The 21,746-nt window shown below is 41.7% G+C and overlaps 1 protein-coding gene across 8 annotated transcripts in view; it reads right to left on the minus strand.

Moving 5' to 3' along the window:
* The window catches only part of HECTD4 (HECT domain E3 ubiquitin protein ligase 4), a 182,887-nt gene that overhangs the window by 100,435 nt on the left and 60,706 nt on the right, over positions 1–21,746 (minus strand). For all 8 annotated transcript variants that reach the window (XM_059408459.1, XM_059408455.1, XM_059408453.1 and 5 more), the window contains exons 5-8: positions 20,115–20,223; positions 19,325–19,463; positions 16,284–16,454; positions 3,206–3,398 (exon numbers count right to left, since the gene is read on the minus strand). In XM_059408459.1, the coding sequence (XP_059264442.1) occupies positions 3,206–3,398; positions 16,284–16,454; positions 19,325–19,463; positions 20,115–20,223 (612 nt within the window). The remainder of the gene's footprint in view (positions 1–3,205; positions 3,399–16,283; positions 16,455–19,324; positions 19,464–20,114; positions 20,224–21,746) is intronic.

Genomic DNA, 21,746 nt, shown 5'->3' on the forward strand with positions numbered 1-21,746 from the left:
GGGGAGCAGGCTCCCTGCTGAGCAGAGAGCCTGATGAAGGACTAAATCCCAGGACACTGGGATCATGACCTGAGCCGAAGACAGAGGCTTTAACCCACTGAGCCACACAGGCGCCCCAAGCTGAACATTTCTAAAAGGTGTTCCCAATACCCAATATGCTTTTATGTCTCAAAATTTCGCTCAAAAGAATGAATCCTCGCATGGACTAGATCTCAGAATGAAAGAAGAATCCTGCTGTTTGTGCTTCCCAGAAAATGCACTCCAACAGACATCTTTTCATTTTATACAGAACAAATTCTTAACAGGTTTGGCTTATTACGTTCATTACAAACAGCTCTGAACATGAAATCAGCCTGAAATTTCAATCTATAACTAATTAATAAGAATAAAACCTTTCACGGTATCTACACCGGATAATTTTACATCTGCATGATTTATGAACCCCTTACATACGTTATATATTTATAACATATATAATTTATATTAAATATATAACATATACATTTAGGGTCAGTGACAAACTAAGTTATTCTTTCTAACCAAGAGGTATAAAATGCACGCCAATCTCTCTTTGTCGCTGGCAGATCTGAAAATGCATATTTAAGGATTTCCTACCTATTACTCTAGTCAGGACTGATAATGGCAGCAGAAAGTCAATTGGAATGCTTCACCTAAGAAGCTGTCAGGGTATAAAATAGAACTGCCCAAATAGACGTAAAATTGCCTTTAGATGGTTTAGATTAGAAAAATGAGAAAAGCGAACCCTAATCTGTCGGATACTTGTTTTGAACGCCTGTGCTTCTAAACAGCTCCACTTAAAACTCCAAATCCTCAACATATTCTTCATTCAGGGGCATACATTTCCCCACAGGTAGGAAACCCAAAAGGGGCAATGATTGGGAAATTAGCAACTTTGTGAGCATAACATTTTTCCAGGATGTTTTAATAGACGTCATATTAACATGGTAACAGGTATTAGTTTATCCCATAATAAAACATCCTAGACCCTTTGAATGCTAAACTGTCAAAAGTCACTTCGCCTAATAACTGTTGGATTTTTATGCGGCAACATCATGTCAGTGAATGTGCAGAGAATGAATATAAAAGTATGAGCTCACATGTTTTGAATACAATATCAGTTTTCACAGTTTTCTAAATATACCCTTGCCTTCTGAGTTCTCTGTCTAATTTCGCCCATACTTCCTCCTCTAACAAAGATTCCTTTAGTACTTCTATTGTTTAGGGTAGGATTCAGTTTTCTCCCAAGGGAAAAAACCCAGAACAAGCCCTTGGCTTGTCAGGAAGTTGTTTATTTTGGTAAAAGGACCATTCTCTACAAAGTGTTTCTACCATTCAAATTATCCATAGACCCAAGTTATGACAATTATTAATAATTTCCTCACTTACATTTGGTATAATAGACCCATGAAAATAAAATTCTATCCTTAAGTTCTAATATGAACCAGTAAGTACTTAATTTGATAGCCTCATAATGAATTAATCTAATATTTTCTCTTCCCAACATTTCAGTATGTGAAAGGATTTAAGCATAAAATTGCATTAAATTCATTAAACATTAATTCAGATGCATTTTTCTATATACGGTGTATTTTCTAGCCTTATCTTTTACTGTAGTCCATGATTTGTTATAGAGTCAAACAGTTGGTGTAATCTGCAAATTCATCAAGAAGAATGGTTCTTGGGGCGCCTGGGTGATTCAGTGGGTTAGGGCTCCTGCCTTCGGCTCGGTCATGATCCCAGGGTCCTGGGATCCAGCCCTGCATCGGGCTCTCTGCTTAGCAGGGAGCCTGCTTCCCTTCCCCTCTCTCTGCCTGCCTCTCTGCCTACTTGTGATCTCTGTTAAATAAATAAATAAAATCTTTAAAAAAAAAAAGAAAAGAAGAAGAATGGTTCTTAACCTTGTTTTGGCCAGATAGATGGCCTTGAAAGTCTGGTAAAAATCAGGATGGATACACTTAAGATGTAGAAATCTTTGGGCAGTCTGTTCATGAGCCTCTTAAGGCTTATCTCAATTGAGAGCTCTTGCTTTTGAAGTACAGAACATGTATGCTTCGTAGGCTTTTTAATTTTAAAAAATGGAGGAAAATAAGAACACGTAAGTTTGTCTTTAACTGTATTTGCATAAAGAAATTCTGTAAGGTTAAATAAAAACTAATAAATACGTTACCTACAGGAGCCAGTGCAGGGGCAAGATGTATAACATGCTGAGATATGAGACTAAGATTTCTTTGTACATACCTTTCTATATTGCTTCTACTTTCAAACTCTATAAATGCATTATCTATTTAAAATATTAAAGTGCAAATACTACATGATTAATTCTAGAAAAAGCAACCTCCATTGTGGAGGGTTTGCCTCTTATTTGCTTGGCCAAGATTGTATTTAGTGAAGACAATGCTAAACATGAATTTTTTTACATTTATGAAGTATATGCTAAACATGAAATCGATTTACATTTATGATAAGTTATTTACAGTTAAAGACAGGGCTGTTTCGAATTATTATAGATTCATGCCAATTCATGTCTATAGCCAACATGTAATGGTTTGGAATTTAAAAAAAAAAAAAAAAAAAGGATGGCCTAGAAATGAAAAGGCGAAATACATAAAGGCAAGTGCTTTATATGGCACACCACGAGCACTCAATAAAATGTGCTGTCCAAGGGATGCCTCCTGGCTCAGTCAGAGGAGCATGCGTTCTTGGTCTTGAAGTTGTGAGTTCAAGCCCCACACTGGGCGTAGAGATTACTAAAAATAAGTACGCTTTAAAAAAAAAAAAAGAAAAAAGTACTGCCTGGATTCCAGAGGCAGCTCTCACTAACCACAAGCTGAATGTATCAAGCCATGAACAGGGTTTGACACTCTGTACAGTACCATGGTGCAGACCTGTCATCACATGTTTGCCCAAACCCACAGAATCCGCACCACCAAGGGTATACTCTGGACTTCGGGCGATCATGTCAGGTCAATATGGGTTCACCAACTGCAACAAATATACCACCTCTCGGTAAGGGGGAAGACTGCGCATGTGTGGGGGCAGGAGGTTTATGGGAAATCTCTCTACCTTCCTCTCAGTTTTGCTATGGATCTAAAATTGCTCTAGAAAATGAAGTCTTAAAAGATATATATGTAGCTGAGTGAAGCTACACAAGGTAAACAGATACAGTGAGCCAAGGGCAGCGTACCTGCTTGGTCTTCTTTCAGTGTGTTGGAGATGGTGGAGCCAGTAAGGGCAGCCAGTGTTGCGGACGGGGAGGCTCTGTAGCGTGAAAGTCTGCTCAGAAGCATCTCATTAATGCTTTTTGCAGATTCGCCCTCTTTTCTCATCAGAATTGTGCGTTCCTGAAGCGGGTTGGCTACAAATACACCATTTTCAACCTAGAGGTTAAAGAAAAAGAGGTCATCCTTCAGTGATACTGGTTTCTACCAAATCAGCAGATTTCTATTCAAAAATGGTATCATTGTGATCCGGTTGTTCAAAAGCTTTTCCAAAAACTGCCCCTGAGTAGATGTACACCTCAAAACTTAAGTGTTCTATAGAAACTACTGAGAACAGGGATGCCTAGGTAGCTCAGTGGGTTAGGGCCTCTGCCTTTGGCTCAGGTCATGATTCCAGGGTCCTGGGATCGAGCCCCACATCGGGCTCTCTGCTCAGTGGGAACCCTGCCTCCCCCTCTTTTTCTGCCTGCCTCTCTGCCTACTTGTGATCTCTGTCAAATAAATAAATAAAATCTTTAAAAAACAAACAAACAAACAACTGAGAACAAAAGAAAGGCAAGGTTAACTTTGAGCTTTCATTTTTCCTAACAGCATAGATTCTAAAAGCAGTGAGCCATGTTTTTTTTTTTTTTCCAATTTTCATTTTTTTTTTTTTTTTTTTTTTTTTAGTGAGCCAAGTTTAAGAGGTTCTACAAAAGACAGTTGATTAAAATTCCTTATATTGAATTCCACAGGCAGCTCTCCCTAATTACAAGCTTCTGACAGGTACAAGGAAGATGAGAGGAAAACAAATCAATCCATTTCTGATTTACTATTAAGTACAACTAGGAAGATAATGTCTTCTTGAAATATAATTAGTGGCTAAAATCCAAATTCTGTACTGACAGCAGTTGACATTAGCCCCAGCTGCTTGGGCGCTGGCGCGGCAATCCTGGAGAAAGACAGACTTTGTCTGCTACAAATACATGCCAGCAGCAGCTGGATCCTTGCTGGGGCTCAGCAGTTCTTCCTTCAACACTTGATTCGCCAACACAATCTCTGCAGTGGGGATTCCAAAATTCCTTCCATTTCAAGCTTGACTTTCAGCAGAGCACCTAGCTGGCTTTCCTGCTGAAAAGCTCCAGACCACTTCCGGGAGGCTGCTTCCACCCATCTCTCTTCCAACTCAAGTCTCTGTATCCAGCCTCATTTATCCTTCTTTTCCTCTGAATTCAGAGGAAGAAGTGCGTTCGCCTCTTGCAGTTTAAGGTTAACTCTTCCACTTCTGCCTCCTAACTGCTCCCTTAATTCACTCTCTTCTGCCCTGTTATCATCAGTCTCCCTTATGTCTTCCTTCTTGCTGGTTTCAAGGATACACAGACCTTACACAAGACCTTGGCGGCCCACTCAAGTACCTTCCCTTTTCTCCACTTCCATTCACTGGTGAGCATCTCAAATTACATCTCATGCTTCTGCATCTCCCTGTCCCCTTCTAGACGCAAGCTCCTGGATCTGGCAGGAGCCCCGGAGACTGATGCCACTAGCCAAGGCAAACGGGACCGGCCTGCTGCTCTGGGCTAGAGAGACAAGACGGGATGCGAGGGCAGAGAGGGAAGGCTTAACAGAAGCAAATAAAAAGCAAAGGAGTCCAACGTGAAAGGTTGGTAACAGAGAAGAATAAAAAGCAAGCAAATTCAGAAGCACAGCCAGGAAAGGTCCCAGAGACGGCTGCACAGAGTTGGGGAGACCTTTATGACACATTCACAAGTGATGAGAGAAAGGATTTCTTGGGGAGTCTAAAAATTCTATTTCTATTTCCTTGCCCCTTCTTCTTCCCCTTTAGAGGGCTTAACTCCACCTCCTCCAACAAGTGGACATGCGTGATGGTCTACATATAACCTGAAACTAAAACCTTCTAGCTCTTCCTTACCTTCCATGTGGGCTCTCCTATGTTTGCCAGGTTTCTTGGGGCTCTCTTTCCACAGTTTTGGTAGAACACAATCCTGGTTTGGGTCTTCTTAATATGAACACTGACCTCTGTGTCAAGTACTCTGTTAGTGAGCTGCACTAACACAGTCCCTGCCCTCCTTGCTCTCGTATTTTTTGGTTCCACAGTCTCCACTTGCTTACACAGAAGCCTGCCTGGGATTAGACCCAGCCTCTGGTGTCTAAGACCTCTGCCTGGAACAATCTGTCCCCATGTCTTCCCGTGGCTGGCTCTTTCCACTCATTCAGGTCTCAGGCAGAATATCACTTCCTCAAAGAGACCTTCGGGACTACCAATCCAAAGGAGAGTCTCCTCCACCCTTTCCCAGGCCACAGCACGTCACCCTGTCCTGTTACCCACACAGTGCTTACGACTCGCTGAAGTTATCTTACTCATTCATTCATTTATTGTTTGCTCTACCTCCCCCACCCCGACGGAATGCCGGCTCCCCCAAAACAGGGATTCTGCCTGCATCGTTCACCAAAAACATCTTCAGCTCTCAAGGGACAGCAGTAAATACTTGATGCCTGACTGAATAAACAAACCAGCATCCTCACTTGAATCCAATCCCACCTCTTTGTGGTGTGACTCCCACGTTCCTATAAACAGACGCGTCCTTGCTACTGAGATCCAGTAACCCCCCCCGACTGCCTCCCACTCCCCGGCATTTCCTCTCAAATAGCCTACTGTCGCCTAAAATGTAACACGGCCACATCGTTCTCCCCCACCCTCCGGCTACAGCAACCTTTACCAAGCAGAGCTCTATTTATGTCCCACAACTCTAAGAAGAACCCTTCAAAGGCATCCAAGATAAAAATCAATCACTCTAAGCTTGGCATTCAAAAGCATTACCCAATCCGCCCCATGAGAAAAATCAATGGAGACCTTCCAAAAAAACGATGCTATTGCGTTCAAGTACTTTGAAAATACAGAGCAGCTGGTAGAGCACCTGGGGCGGCCAAGAGGGCTGTAGTTTGGTGCACAGAGTGGTAAATCTGGGAACCTCTGCTTGGCAGAGAAGCTCTTCAGGATTGCAAAGCTACCGATCTAGAAAGGAGGGAAAGAGCCCAAGAGGAATCTGCAGCAGTGAGTTTGTAGTGCCTAGAAGCTTCCCTCCTAGAAGCCTCGCGGCAGAGGTGACCATCCTCCTAAGCCTGAGGACCGAATCAGCCTCTTATGGTGGCCTCCCATCTCCACCTGGACACCCTCATGCTCTCCCCTCTGCACACCAGCCAATGATCATTCACCAACGTCAACGAAACCATGGCCTTCTGGTCTCAGAACCCTGCAGTAGCCTCCCAACACACTTAAAATAAAACTCAAACTACTATGAAGGCCCATATGGTCCATCCTCCACGGACTTCCCAGGCCCGCCTGCTTCTGTTCACCCTTCCTCACTACGCTCTAGGCCACGTTGGCCTTCTGTCACATCTCCAAAGTGCCACGCTTCCTCCGAACTCCAGGCCTTGTAACTTGCTGTTCCCCCTTCCTAGATTCAACAACTATTCCAGTTTGCTCAGGTCTATCCTGGTTTTAGCGCCAAGAGTCCCATGACCGGAAAAATCTCAGCCCCAGGCAAACTGGGATGCTTGGTCACCCTATCCATCAGGAGGGATGGTGCTTATCATTCAGGTCTCAGCTCTAGTGTCCTTTCTTAGAAAGACCGGATCTGCCAGGTGAACTAGAGTTGCTCTCCATTCCCCCCCCCCCCCAATCACGGTCACCTCACCCGGTTTTATTTTCTCACCTCTTATTTATTACTAGCTGAAACAGTTTTGTTGTTTCTTACTATCTCCCCACCCTCCTGTGAGCTCCTTTAAAACAAAGGCCTGGGGCGCCTGGGTGGCTCAGTGGTTAAATCCTCTGCCTTCGGCTGGGGTCATGATCTCGGGGTCCTGGGATCGAGCCCCACATCGGGCTCTCTGCTCAGCGGGAAACCTGCTTCCTCCCCTCTCTCTGCCTGCATCTCTGCCTACTTGTGATCTCTGCCTGCCAAATAAATAAAATCTTTAAAAAAAATAATAAAAAAATAAATAAAACAAAGGCCTGTTACCCTGCCACCCAGCCAAAGAGTAGTAGTAGGTACTAGATGAATACCGATGAATGAAGGGCATCTCAGTCATCCAGATCATAATTTAAAGGAAATAATAAACCTGTGGGGAAAAGAGAAGGGACCTAAAGTGCCCATTACTATGCTGACCATATGTTTAGGAAGGGATATAAAGAGGACAAAATAGCAATAAAATGGTCACTGAATCTCTCTGAAGAACAGCGGTTTATGGAGAGTGTGTACATGTGAGGCAGGAAGACCTCAGTACAAAACAGAAGATGTAAAAAATGTGCTCCAAAATGGTAAGAAAGGAGTTATAGAAGATTCTGTTATTCCGTAGTCTTAAAGGCCAGAGTCTAAGTGTCTTAGAACTGCAAAAGCCTGTGGCCCCAAGTGGCAGGCGAGGACACTGGTGGCCCCAGGGAATGATGCAACCTGGAGTCATGCCCTCATTTAGTTTCCTGCACACTGACTCTGGCCTTGGCCACCAGAAAGCATGATGCAAGCAGAGGCTTAAGGAGCACTTGTGCTCTTGAAAAGCTGGAGAATGGGAGGCGGTCTTGACCATTACAGCCCCAGTCAAGCTCCAAGCTGAATGAAGCTGCAGGGGTGACCTCAGCTTCCCCACACAGAGAAGGACCACCACCCAACTAAGCCCCACCAACCTCTAAATCATTACTGCTAGCAGTCAGTTTTGAGCTTGTTTGTTGAGCAGTTAATTGAAATACCCACAAAGTCAGAGATTGTTCCATATTAATAGTTTGCTAGATAGAACATTCTCTATATTCCCTTTTTTACATTGTACTAATTATATTCCTATAGTCTACCTTATGTCATGATGACTTATCTACTCCATTCTGAGCGAATCAGAACTCATTTTGAAAGACCAGCACAGCCAGTGAAATTCTGCTCTGATTACCTATGCATTTTAGCCAGCCCTCAATCTTTTAGTTTTCCCTTGAGGCTAAATACCAGTACACCTATTTTGTAGATCAGACTTATGATTTTTCATAAGAAATGACAACAGAAGAAGCTGGTGATATTTGAAGTGCCAAAAATAGGTTTTTAGTTATTTAATTTCTGGGAGCACCTGGGTGGCTCAGTTGGTCAAGTGCCCAACTCCTGATTACAGCTCGGGTCATGTAGGGTCATGAGATCAAACTCTGTGTGGGGCTCTATGCTGGGCATGGACTCTGCTTAATAGTCAGTCTCTCTCTCCCCCTCTGCCCCCATCCTGCATTCACATTCACACCTCAAAAAAATACAGATTTGAAAAAAAAAAAAATACAGATTTGTCTCCTGATTATAAAACTAAAAATGGTCTCTTCTATAGCTGTTTCGTCACTTTATGAATCTTTAAATCTTGCTTTATTCTTGACCCAAAAGCTGCCATGAACTATTAAAACCAGAGCCTTGGGGCACCTGGGTGGCTCAATGGGTTAAAGTCTCTGCCTTCGGCTCAGGTCATGATCCCAGGGTCCTGGGATCAAGCCCCGAATCGGGCTCTCTGCTCAGTGGGGAGCCTGCTTCCTCCTCTCTCTCTGCCTGCCTCTCTGCCTACTTGTGATCTGTCTGTCAAATAAATAAATAAAAATTTAAAAAAATAATAATAAAAAAATAAAACCAGAGCCTTCTCAAAACTCTCTGAGAGCTCCTCATGTCCCCTCTAATAAAATCCAAATACCTTACAAGGCCCTACATGAAATGGTCCCAGCTGACCTTACCCATCACCACCCTCTCACTACTCACTTGCATGAGGTACAGAAATGTGTATAACATGTGACTCTTGATCTCAGGGTTGTGAGTTCAAGCCCCACACTGGGCATAAGATTTATTTAAAAAAAAAATTTTTTTTTTAAAGGAGGGGGTAGCATCTGGCTGGCTCAGTTAGTAGGGCATGCAACTTTTGATTTCAGGTTTTGAGTTCAAACCCCACGCTGGCACAGAGCTTACTTTAAAAAAAAAAAAAAAAGTATAACAAATTAGCATTTGTGTAAAGACAGAAAAGGAAAAATATGCATGTGTATTTGTACATGCTCATATTGGGAAGAATACAGAAAAACGTGTTAACATTATTTGCCTCTAGGGAGGGAAGAAAATGAATTAGAAGGCGGGTGGGTGGGAGACTTTTGTATCATTTGAATTTTTAGACTATATAAATAGACTATTTTTAAAAGTATTCAAAACAAGGTAACCATCACTAAATTTGGAGAGAAATTTATCAGTACTCCCAAGTTTCTGGGTGAAATCATAATTCATAGTAAACCTAATTCTTTCCAATAATTACCATTAGCCACATCTAAGCAGCAAATATTTATACTATTTAGAAACCAAAATTTCCATGAATCAGAAAAATAAAGAATTTTAGTCTTCAGCCTTTTCAAAAACGAAACTCTGCCATTTGTGACTACATGGATGGGCCTTGAGAGTATCAGACTAAGTGAATAAATCTGACTGAGAGAGACTGTATGATCTCCCTTTGGAAGACAAAAAAAGGTCAAACTTACAGAAACAGAAAAAACTGTGGTTGCCAGAGGCTGTGGGGTGAGAGAGGGGAGTTGTTGGTCTAGGAGTACAAACTCTCAGAAAATGAGTAAGTTCTGGGGACCTAATGTACAGCATGGTGACTATAGCTAATCACAAAGTATACTTAGAAGTTATTAAGAGCATATCTTAAATGGTACCATACATGCACATAAATGTGGTAGACACACGACATGACAGGTATTAACTAACTTGAAATCGGTAATCATTTCACAATATACACATATGGCAAATCATCACCTTAAAAGTTTATTTTTTGTCAGTAATACCTCAATAAATGGGGGGGGGGGGGGACGGGTTGAAGAAGCTTTTTTGGTTTGGTTTTTGGCCAAGGCAGTTCATCAGAGGGCCATAGCTATGTCAATTTTGAAGATGACTTTATTACCTGTTCAATAACTTAAAATTTTAAAAACAAAGTTAAAAATACTTCAACAATCCCCACAGTCTACTCTACTATCTCCTGCTTCTTTCTCTCCTTTTTTTCATGACAAACGTCTGGAGAGAATTAGCTGTTCTTCTCATCTTACCCTCTTCACCACAATCGATGACTACCTGCCTTTACCCCTCCGAGTCCCCACAAGTGATCTTACTGAGGCTACTACCCATGGCCTCCATATTCTCCAATCAACGACCTCTTTCAAATTCAATGCTGACTTCTCAACACAATTCAATGCTATTAACCAAGTTCTTCTTTTTATAAAAATTTACTTGAGAGTGCTTGACTGGCCCAGTTGGTGGAGCATGCGATTTTTTTTTTTTTAAGATTTTATTTATTTGTCAGAGAGAGAGAGAGAGTAAGCACAGGCAGACAGAGTGGCAGGCCGAGGCAGAGGGAGAAGCAGGCTCCCTGTTGAACAAGGAGCCCGATGTGAGACTCGATTCCAGGACGCCGGGATCATGACCTGAGCGGAAGGCAGCTGCTTAACCAACTGAGCCACCCAGGAGTCCCAGAGCATGCGATTCTTGATCTTGGGGTCAGGGATCTGAGCCCCACACTGACATAAAGATTACTAAAAATTCACTTAAAATTTTTAAGCCCATTTTTAAACTTTTAAAACAAAAAGATGATGGAAAGCAAGTCTTGCTAGAGGTAACTTTTTTTTTTTTTTTTTTTTTAAGAATTTTGAGAGAGAGCATGAGCAGAGAAAGGGGCAGAGGGAGAGGGACAGGCAGACTCCCCACTGAGTGGGGATCCCAACATGGGGCTCAATCCCATGACCATGACCGAAGGGGAAGTCAGATACTTAACTCAACCTTGGAGGTTGAACAGACAGAATTTGCCGACTACAGATGGAGTTCAGGAGGGAAAAGAGGATTCAAGTGTAACACTAAAGGTCTCTGGCCAGCAGTGGAGGGACACAGACACCATCAACTGAGAAGGAAAAGCCAGGAAGAGAAGCTCTGGGGTAAAATCAGGAGTATGGCTGGGGGCATATTTAGCTTGCAGTGATAATCAGACTTCCAACGGAAAAGTCTCCTATCCTGTGCATATAAATATCACACCCACATCGGTATGCAGCCAGAGTCTGGGGACAGGTTCTGGCTGAGCAGATTTGAGCACCGTCAGTACACTGAGGGGTTTGAAGCTCCATGACAGTAGGAGACCAGCCAGAGGGTAAGAGCAGACAGCGATGGAAGGCATCCTGGAAACAGGTCCCGAAGCACATAATTGTTGAGAGGTAGGGAAGACCGGGCTGAGCAGGAACAACCAGTAGCAGGAAAGTCCTAGGAGAGGTCCCACAAGCCAAGTGAAACCGTTTCAGGAATAGGGGAGTGATAAACCACATTAAACACTGCTAAAAGGTCAAGTAAGTTGACTTTGAACTCGGTAAGGTCCAAGTCCCTGGCAAATGTGGAAGGGCTAGCGGTTCTGGTGGCGAGGGATGAGGATACAAGACTGACTAGAGCAGGCTCAAGACTGAATGGAAGGAAAGAACATAAAAACAGTAAGAATAAACTGTTTCAAATGCAGGGCTGTAAAGGGAAGCCAAAGATAGGAGAGAGGAGGTGGGTATAGGTCAAGGGAGTTGTTTTTGTTGTTTTTCTTTCCCTACAAGACAGGATATCCTCTAATGTATTTGTATGCTGGGGTGAATGATCCACGGAGAGGAAAGCCATTAATGCAGGAGGACTACTGCAGAAGGAATCCACCTCCACAACTTGTATTACACAGCAGGTAGTGTGAATATAGTATTCTGAATCTAGCTTTCTGCACTCAACAACGTAACTTGGCAATTCATCTAGTTTGCCTATGCAGATCCGCCTCATACTTCCTAACGGCTACACAGGCAGGGTTCCATCCCATAGACGTACCAGAGGCAATAAGCCAGACATCCGTGTTTAGCATTTTAGAAGCTGCTAAACCAGTGGCTAGTGTTGCTTAATTTATTTGATTAAAACTTTCAAACATATAACAGAGAACAGTCTAATGAACCTCCTTCAGGATTCAGCTAGGACCCAGATATTGCCACAGCAGTTTGACCTACCACTTTTTTCGCTCAGGCTTTTGAAAGCAGCTCTCAGACATGAAATTCTACTTCTGAATACTTTGCTACACATCTCTAAAAATGTGAACATTTTTATGGAGCCACGATTCACATACTTCAAAAAAGTTAAACTCTTGGTTTCATTTAATATTCAAATTCTAAAGTTTCTAAAGTATTTTTTAATGGTTTGATACACACTCCAAAAAGGATTCAAAGGTTGTTCCTTTAATCTAACACAGGTTCCTTCAGCCCCAATTTTTCATTCAGTGCCACTGACAGGCTATTTTAGTTGTTCTGTTTCCTCCAGGGCAGGTATGGGCTTTTGATTGTACAAGTATAGGTCTAAAAATATCTTTGTTGTCTTCCCACTTGAGGGACCTTTTGTATGACTAACTTCTGGGTTGCAAATCAGTTTCCCTCAGAATTTTGAGAGAACTACTCAGTTTTTATGTCTGATAATGCTACTGAATAGGAGGGGGCTTTCCTTATTCCTCATTTGTACAGGATTTTATCTCTAGAAGCTTCAGAACCTCCTCTTTACCCCTGATCATCTGAAATTTCAGGATGCTATGCCTCCGTGTGGGAATTTTTCATTCACTGTGTCAGAGACCAGTTAATCTAGACAACAGGGTCCTTTCGTCTGACGTTTCTCTCGTATTGCCTCTTTGATCATGCTGTCCTCTTTGTTTTCTGTTCTCTTTTTGGAATGCCTATTACTAGGACTTTAGAGGGATTGCTCCTTACTTTTTTTTTTTAATCTCTTCTCCCGTATTTACTGTTCTTTATTCCATTCTGTCCTGCTTTCTGGGAGATTTCTTATTTTTAACCCTTTTATTTTTTCCAATGTTGACAACCCTAGTCTTCATTTCCAGGAGCTCTCGCTGATTCTCTGGTCTTTTCTCCTGACCTCTTTGGGTTGTATGAGTGCAAGATCCTCTCAATGTCCGTAGAGTTAGTGTTTAGAAAATTTTATTCTACTGCTATTGGATCTTTTTCTGATTTTTAATTTTCATATTGGAGGCTTTCCTCATTGGTCTAGAGATCCTAGGTTGTCTAAATTTTTAATAAGGTACTTTTCACACTTGATCTTAGCCAAAGGCCGAGAAGCGATAATAATAAGGTACTTTTTAAATGTGCACAAAAGAGGGCACCTGGGTGGCTCAGTGGATTGAGCCGCTGCCTTCGGCTCAGGTCATGATCTCAGGGTCCTGGGATCGAGGCCCGCATCGGGCTCTCTGCTCAGCGGGGAGCCTGCTTCCTCCTCTCTCTCTCTCTGCCTGCCTCTCTGTCTACTTGTGATCTCTGTCAAATAAATAAATAAAATCTTTTTAAAAAATAAATAAATGTGCACAAAAGAATAACAAGAAGCTCCCCCATGGGGCCATCACCTGGCTTCAATAATTTAAAAAAATGTTGGCATTTTTTTCTTCCCCTCTACACATACCTCTCCAAAGTTTGGGGTTTTGTTGGGTTGGGGTTTTGTTTTGTCTTGTTTCTGGGTTGTGTGGATTTTGGAGGGTTTGTTTTTTTGTTTTGTTTTGGTATCTGCTCTTTTTTAAACTAATCAGCACTAATCAGCAATGCTGTGCACATGGCTGAGGCTTGCTTACTGGAGAACTCACTTGCGGGTGATTCACTAGGGCAGCAAGCCTTTTCCTTAAATGAACCCCAATGTCCGTACATGGAGATCTTTTTTCCAGAGTCAGTTTCTTCAGAAAATAAAGTCCAGTCTTTCACCCAGGCAGCCAGAGTACAAACATGTACACCAGCAAAGGGGAGCACAGCTCCTTTTATTAACTTTCAGCCTGTTGGCCTCGCACCATGGCTCTACACCACAATTCCCATGACTCTCTAGGGTTGGCAGGGGTGACTCCTCTCTCTTCCTCTTGGTTTTCCCCTAAACATACAACCACTTCAAGTCTAGGCTTGCCCCCACCAAGGAACAGGAAGGGATACTATCTCCAGCTCCTAAAGAAGAGGAATGGGAGATGCAGAAACATCTCCAGCTGAGGAACAAGAAATACAGGTTTCACTGCAAGTTACAAAGATAACCAAAAGAGGAATTAGAATAAATAGATTATGAGGAAGAAGAAAAGAGTAGGAACTGGACCAAATCCTTGTCTATTGCAGGGAGGAAAATAACAGAAATATATGATGATCATAAATCGAAAAACAGCAATATAGTTTTTTACTTATAGAAATGAAGGCAACCACCAGAAGAAGGAAAAGTGGAAACCATGAAAGTGAGCACCTACGAGAAGCAGCCAGAGGCCAGATGAGGGACTCTCACTTTTCCTGAGGAACCTGGATGTGCTACCTGAAGCTTTGGTCCATGTTCATGTATTTCTTTGATACGGTTTTTTCTTTTAACTTAACAGTAGCATTATCAGAGAAAGGGGAGATTCTTTATGTTTTCCCATTATACTTGGGATAAAGACCTAGATCATTTAGCCAGCTGGTAAGTCTGTTAAAAACCGCAACAACAAAAAGCTCTTCTGACAATCATGAACACATGTTCAAGTAGCACAATCTCTAGCAGACCAATTCAAAGACTCACTGTGGCTGGAACATCTTATAAAAAAGATGATGATTAAACAGAGAAACCAGATAGAAACAGAAGAGAATGTACTTTATGATACTAGACTCCTGACTGATAATTAGCTGGCGGATAGGGGACAGGCTTCCCAGAAGATGTTTAAATCCTACTAAAATCTATTCAAAAATTACTTCAGTGTTGTATTTATTTTTTCCAGGAATGTGAATTTCTTCCTGGAAGGAGGCTGTAAATTACATCATTAAAAAAGGTTTTGTCACACATTGGCTTGGGGCATCTTTTTCTTTTATAGGTCTTCAGCAATGGAAATGCTCTAGATCTTTGATGTTTAATATAAAAGCCAGTCACATGTGGCTACTGAGCACCTGAAGCTGGCTATTGTGAGTGAGCAACTAAAGTTTTAATTTTGTTTAATTCTAATTTAAATTTAAATAGCCACATGTGACTACAGCCTGCCACAGCAGACAAGTACAATTCTAGACTACCAGGACTCCTACTCTTTTCTTATACTAAGCTCTCTCCTGTGCATTCTAGCCACTTTGGCTATTGTCATTTCCTAAAACACACATGCTTACTCCTGTCACAGGGCCTTTGCACCTATGGCCTCTTCTCCCTAGAAAGTTCTACTCTCTCCTATTCCCCAACTTCTTCATCTGGTTAACTATTGCTTTTCCTTCTCTACCTAAAATTATCTTATCTGCTGGTTTGCTCGCTTCTTGATTTTTTCGTCACTCCACCACTACCACCTGAACCCACCCACCAGGCAGAATACAAGCTCCATTAGAGCAAGGCGTCTGTTCAGCTTGCCCATCACTGTATTCCCACCACCTAAAGACAACACTGTCTGACTCACAGTACACAGTATCTACTGAACAATGCCTTCTCATGATTTTAATTGTCTCACAGAGACTCCCAGTATCTACTATGGTCCCAGTCTTGCCACTGCAATTTAGTTCCACATTTCCATCAAGCCCCATGACCATTTCTACTTAAAAATCCCACTGTCCAGGGCACCTGGGTGGCTCGGTCGTTAGGCATCTGCCATTTGCTTGGATCCTGATCCCAGGGTCCTGAGATCGAGCTCTGCGTCGGGCTCTCTGCTCAGCAGGGAGTCTGCTTCTCCTACTCCCCCTACTTGTGTTCCCTCTCACTGTGTCTGTCAAATAAATAAAATCTTAAAAAAAAAAAAATCCCACTGTCTACACATTAACTATTATTATCTGCACTCAGTTGCCAGATTAACCTTCAGAAAGCTTGGCTTTATCTATGTCATAACTCCAAACAAAGAAACCTTGAAAGAAATCCAAAAGAAAAGCCAATTTAGAGGCAAGAGTGGACACACTGTACATACTCCCAACTTTCTCGGGTCCTTTGTAAACCAATACAAAAAGAAACCAAAAGAAAATTTCTCTGCAAAGACACAAAATGAGAAAGTGAATCTTACCACAAGTTCGAAAATATCCATGAAGACAGAATGTCCCTTAGGGGTTTTCTCATTCAGACTGGCAGGGGACCAGATCCAATAGAAGTAAGTACCATCTGAAGAAAGGTGCACAGTGCTCATGGTGCTGCCAACGGGGAGATGATTAGCTGGCATTGGCACCATCTGGCACACCTGGACATGAAAGGGAAGAAAACTTCATTAGCGTGACATGCAACTTATTAATTCTATCAGTTCACCACTCATGCTATTAAGTCCAAGATCAGAATTCAGTAGGCTTCCTGGTCAAAACTACTAGCTGTAAGAGATGAAAATTACATGACAAAAATACAAAAAGTCGTTCAATGGGCCATGCAACAGACAAAAGAGGCTGGAGTATTAGAATCTGCTGAGCATGTGTTTTGTCAAATATTGAAAACAAAGCTTTAGAGAAATAGTCCTTGCTGAAATGTCCGAAGTTTTCCTTAGTAAGAATTTCAGACTATTAATTATATTTAAAAGGCTAGGGACTGTATCTTATTTACTTTATTTCCCAGCACCTACTTCAGAGTCCAACACAGTTATTTAATAAATATGGAAGGAAGTGAAAAATAGGGCAGAAGGAAGACAAGAGGGAAGCCAGAGACGAGAGACAAGGGGAAAAGAGAAAGAAAACAAGCCAGGCACATGCAAGACCCTAACCCAGCACAGCACACGTGGGCTTAGTGAGATGCACCAAGTCCCTTGGGAGGAAAAAGACAAATGCCAATTGTCTGTATCAGACACAGTGTTTCTAATAATAAACCTCCTTCAGTTTCAGTATAAGGAATGAGCTTTGCAACATTTCATATTAAATGAGCAGTTACATACTCCTGTTTACTGCAAGAGAAAAGCCCTTAAAATGAGAGAAAATGGGGACCCAGAAAACTGCTGACTAGGTTTTTCAAAAATGCTGAGGGTAGGAGCAGAACTGAAAATCCCAAAATAAAAATAATTAGAGAAGGTCAGACGCCTTCGGGAACAGCAAGAACCACTTTCAGTTATTCCATCTCTCGGGGTGAATCACTCGTTTTCCTAAGGTTACTTCTGACCCTTGAACTCATATCATAGGAATTTTTTTTTTTTCAGACTTGTTTTGTCTATTTGAAAAGTTAAAAAGTAATGTAGTTGCTATAACCACACTTTGGAACTTGTAGTGCCAGGAAATCTAGAAAGCTGACAGCTACTGATTGGCCTAAGTAACTCCCAAATTGCTCCAATGCACATCACCTACTTAGCGAAAACATGGTTTTCTTGGATAAAACTGAAGTTTCTGCAACAAAACAGAGGAAATGGACATTGCCTCAAATAAAAACCAAGTCCTGGGGCACCTGGGTGACTCAGTGGGTTAAGGCCTCTGCCTTCGGCTCAGGTCATGATCCCAGGGTCCTGGGATCAAGCCCCACATCGGGCTCTCTGCTCAGCAGGGAGCCTGCTTCCCCTTCTCTCTCTGCCTGCCTCTCTGCCTACTTGTGATCTCTGTCAAATAAATAAATACAATCTTTAAAAAAAAAAAAAAAAGTCCCAAGATTTAAGATCTGCTTAATTCCCAGGCGTATAATTCTGCTTCAAATAAATATAGGACATATTCTCATCTGTCCCCATTAATAAAAAATGAAGTCAAGGGGCACCTGGGTGACAGTTAAGCATCTGCCTTCAGCTCAAGTCATGATCCCAGGGTCCTGGGATCAAGCCCCGCATGAGGCTCCCTGTTCAGTGGAGAACATGCTTCTCCCTCTCCCTCTGCCTGACGCCTCCCCCCCACCCCACTTGTGCTGTCAAATAAAATCTTTCTTTTTTAAAGATTTTACTTAAAATGAGAGAGAGCCCGATGTGGGGCTCAATCGCAGGACCCTCGGATGATGACCTGAGGCTTTAACCCACTGAGCCACCCAGGCACCCCTCAAATAATAAAATCTTTAAAAAAAACTGAGGTCAATTGGACATTTATTTGCCAATTTGTTCTTTTTATTCATCTAACAATTACTAAGCAGCTACTGTGTGTTTTGGAGATACAACAGTGAATAAGACACAGTTCCTGTTCACCAGGAAAGGTATAGTTGAGTGACAAAGGAGACAACATTCCACCGAAGTCCTGCATGGGACTGCATTCCACGAATGGGAACTCTAACCAGGCAGTTCATCTTTGGTTAAAAGGCAGAAAGGAGTAATGTAAAAAGCTTGAACTCGGTTGCTGAGAACCATGGGTTCAAGTTCTTTCGCTGCCATTATTGTGTGGCCTTGGGCAAGTCCCTTAATGTTGGAGCTACATTCTTTCATTCAACATAAAGGATAACCTTGCAGAGTGCTTACAATAAGCCTAGCCTCAGTTGCCTCCTCTGCAAGACAAAACTGCCATTGCTCCATCTCACAGATAGTGTATGGAAATTGCCTAGACCAGGGCCAGGTACAGAGACGCTGATAAAGGACAGTTACTATTATCATCACCAATCCAATGCTGGGCACCATGCTCCATTCTAGGCACACAAAGATAGGTAAGGCGGGGTCCAGACTTAAAGGGATGCAAGGTAGTGGGGAAGAGACAAGAGCAGGGGACTGGAGCGTGAGGCAGCAAGTGCTGGCACAGACTGCTATGTTTGGAAGCACTAAAGATGAGCTCTGAATCTCTAACACATAATGATTTTATCCAAACTCATTTCAGGGCTCCCATTACCACAGAAAGGCTGTTTAGAGCAAATCAAATAAGGAAATGATGCCTTCCCAAAATAGATCTGGCAAAAGAAAAAAAAATTAAAAAGGCAGCTTAGTGTGTCTACCATCTTTGACTCTCTAGAATTTTTTTTTTGATCACAAAAATTTGTTGATGGCCTTAGAAACTCTTAGAGAGCACATTCATGCAGACTCTAAGATATCAGAAAAATACAGAATGCCTAAATGATGACAATTCTAAGGATGCCACTATGTCAGGAAAACTGTATCAGTGGTGTTCTTACTCCTGATGAGGTCAGCAACTTCCCTCACTGTCTCCAGTATATAAAAAGACAATGTCTTGGTTTTCTTTTTACCTGAAGGGTATTCTGGTCAATGACCTGGAAAAGGGAGTGAGGTTTATTATCAAAAGAAACAGGCCGGTGGAGAAGAATGCCACTGCCAAAAGCAACCCATCCTGGCTCCAGCTCCTCGTTCCGGCAGTACACAAAACCTCTGCAGAGAAGAAAAAAAAAAGGCAGTGTTCGAAACCACACAATGTGCTACAACAGACATTTTCCACCTAATTTTTAAAACGACTAAGTGTGCAAAGTATCTAACGGAGAATAAATATATTACATTAACATTTTGCAGCTGATGAACTAGAGCAAATATTAATTTTCCACAACAAATTAGAGAGGAGAAAAAGTTGGGGAAAAGATCTAATTAAATATATATAAGGATCTCAAATTGTGGTTTCTTTTGGCAGCAATTCACAGAATGATTAATATATCCCAACTGTAAAGCACTGTTAATCCAATGTGAAATCCAAGCACAAAGAGACTTAACTAGAAAAACGTCCATTCATCAACATGGAGAAATCACTAATATTATAGTAATTCTGATCACAGAGGAATTTTTGGCTAGAAACAATCACCTGAGGGCTACCATAGCTCTTTAGAGTCAAAACAAAGCCGAAATGCATTAACAGAACAAGAGTCTACTAATGCAAGAAAACCCGAATTACAGGAAGTTTTGCACTTATTTAGTTACTTGTCAGTCTTGGGCGGGGGGAGGAGTATGCCTCCCATGTGTCTTCTTCATAGAGATTTATGTAAGGAAGGAAATGTTCCAGCCAAATCATTCAGCAAGTTCCATGCAACTGACCTGAGAGTACCATGTAATCCAGACCCCAATTTGCTTACTCCTCTTCCAACTGAGTTAGTAGTATACAGGTAAAGACCATCTGCCGTGAGACAGCGCCCCAAGTCAGCATCTGAAATCGTTTTTTCACAGGTAAATTATATACATGCTTTTTTCTAGTGAAATTATAAACGTGCTTTTTCTAATGAAAAAGCCATTAGGAGGTGGGGTGACAGAGAATCTCCCACCTCTAAAATAAGTGCTTCAATGTGACTTCCAGGAAAGACGGCTCCAACCCCCAAATCAAACGTTCAAAATGCATGTGGGATCAGGAACCAAGATCAGCGAAAGAGGTCAGAGAGATACTAGCAGGAGAACCTGATTCTGCCTGCCAAAAATTTTCTTCTTCTTTTTTTGAATAGCAAAAATGTCAAATTTATGCGTTCTTAATTCTGGTCTGAAAGGACTAGGACTACAGTACTTTCACTAATGATTCTGTAGTTTAAAAGGTGAGCTTTTAAGAGCCTTGGGCACTTATTAGTTGACCTTGGGCCTTTTTGAGCTTCAGTTTCTTCGTCCATAAGATGAGGATAATATGTATCTCAAGAGTCACCGTGATGGTTAAATGAAATAAGTAAACACCCATGTGCTCGCTGCTACAAAAATCAAAGCTCCAGAAATGGCAAATGATATTATGTTATCATTCCATTGAAATACATGGAACTTAGATATGCTTCTGGGGACTTCCCATCCAGCCACTAGGTTTCCCCTTAGCTATATCCTCCGCCAGCTAAAACAAACAGTATAATTCTAAAGAATGATTAAATGGTTTACTAACTTACCTTCTAAAGAATCGGTCTTAAAAAGAAAGCTTATAAAATTTTCAGTATTTTCATGATCCTTTCACTATGTTTGGCTACCACTTGTTATATTAAAGGAAACCCACACCACAACACTCATATTAGTGAGTATGCTGTTAAGAATTCAGTTTACTGATCCAAGACCACTGGAACTTTAATGGTTTTTTGAGCAATCAGTAGTTGTGAGTAATCATTTCTAAAACATTAATTTCCCTCAAATATTTTAACTTGCAACATAAATATCCATTTATCCACCCTTCTTTAGATTGAGGCTCAAGGCCTTCTGAGAAGTCTGACAAGGGGTGGGAGTCAAAGTGATAGATTAAACAAGATTGGCCCCGACTTGATACTTGCTGAAGCTGAGTAACCAGTACACATTGTTGACTAAAGCATTCACTCAACTTCTGTATCTGTCGAATGTTTCCATATTAAGAATAAGATTACTTTTTTTTTTTTTTTTTTAATAAGAAAAATATTCTCAGGGCGCCTGGGTGGCTCAGTAGTTAAGCATCTGCCTTCGGCTCAGGTCATGATCCCAGAGTCACAGTGATCAAGCCCTGCATGGGGCTCTCTGCTCAGTGGGGAGCCTGCTTCTCCCTCTGTCCCTCCCCCTGCTTATGCGCTCTCTTGCTCTCTTCTCTCAAATAAATAAAATCTTAAAAAGAAAAAAAAGAAAGAAAGAAAAAGACTCTCTAGGTGGAAGCAAAACAAAAAGTACAAGAGAGTGAAAAACAAGTAGATAAGCTTAACACCATTGTCCTCAGTAAGAAACTACTCCGAGGGAGATATTGAAGTA

Source organism: Mustela nigripes, chromosome 8 (assembly GCF_022355385.1).
Source record: "Mustela nigripes isolate SB6536 chromosome 8, MUSNIG.SB6536, whole genome shotgun sequence".
NCBI lineage: Eukaryota > Metazoa > Chordata > Mammalia > Carnivora > Mustelidae > Mustela > Mustela nigripes.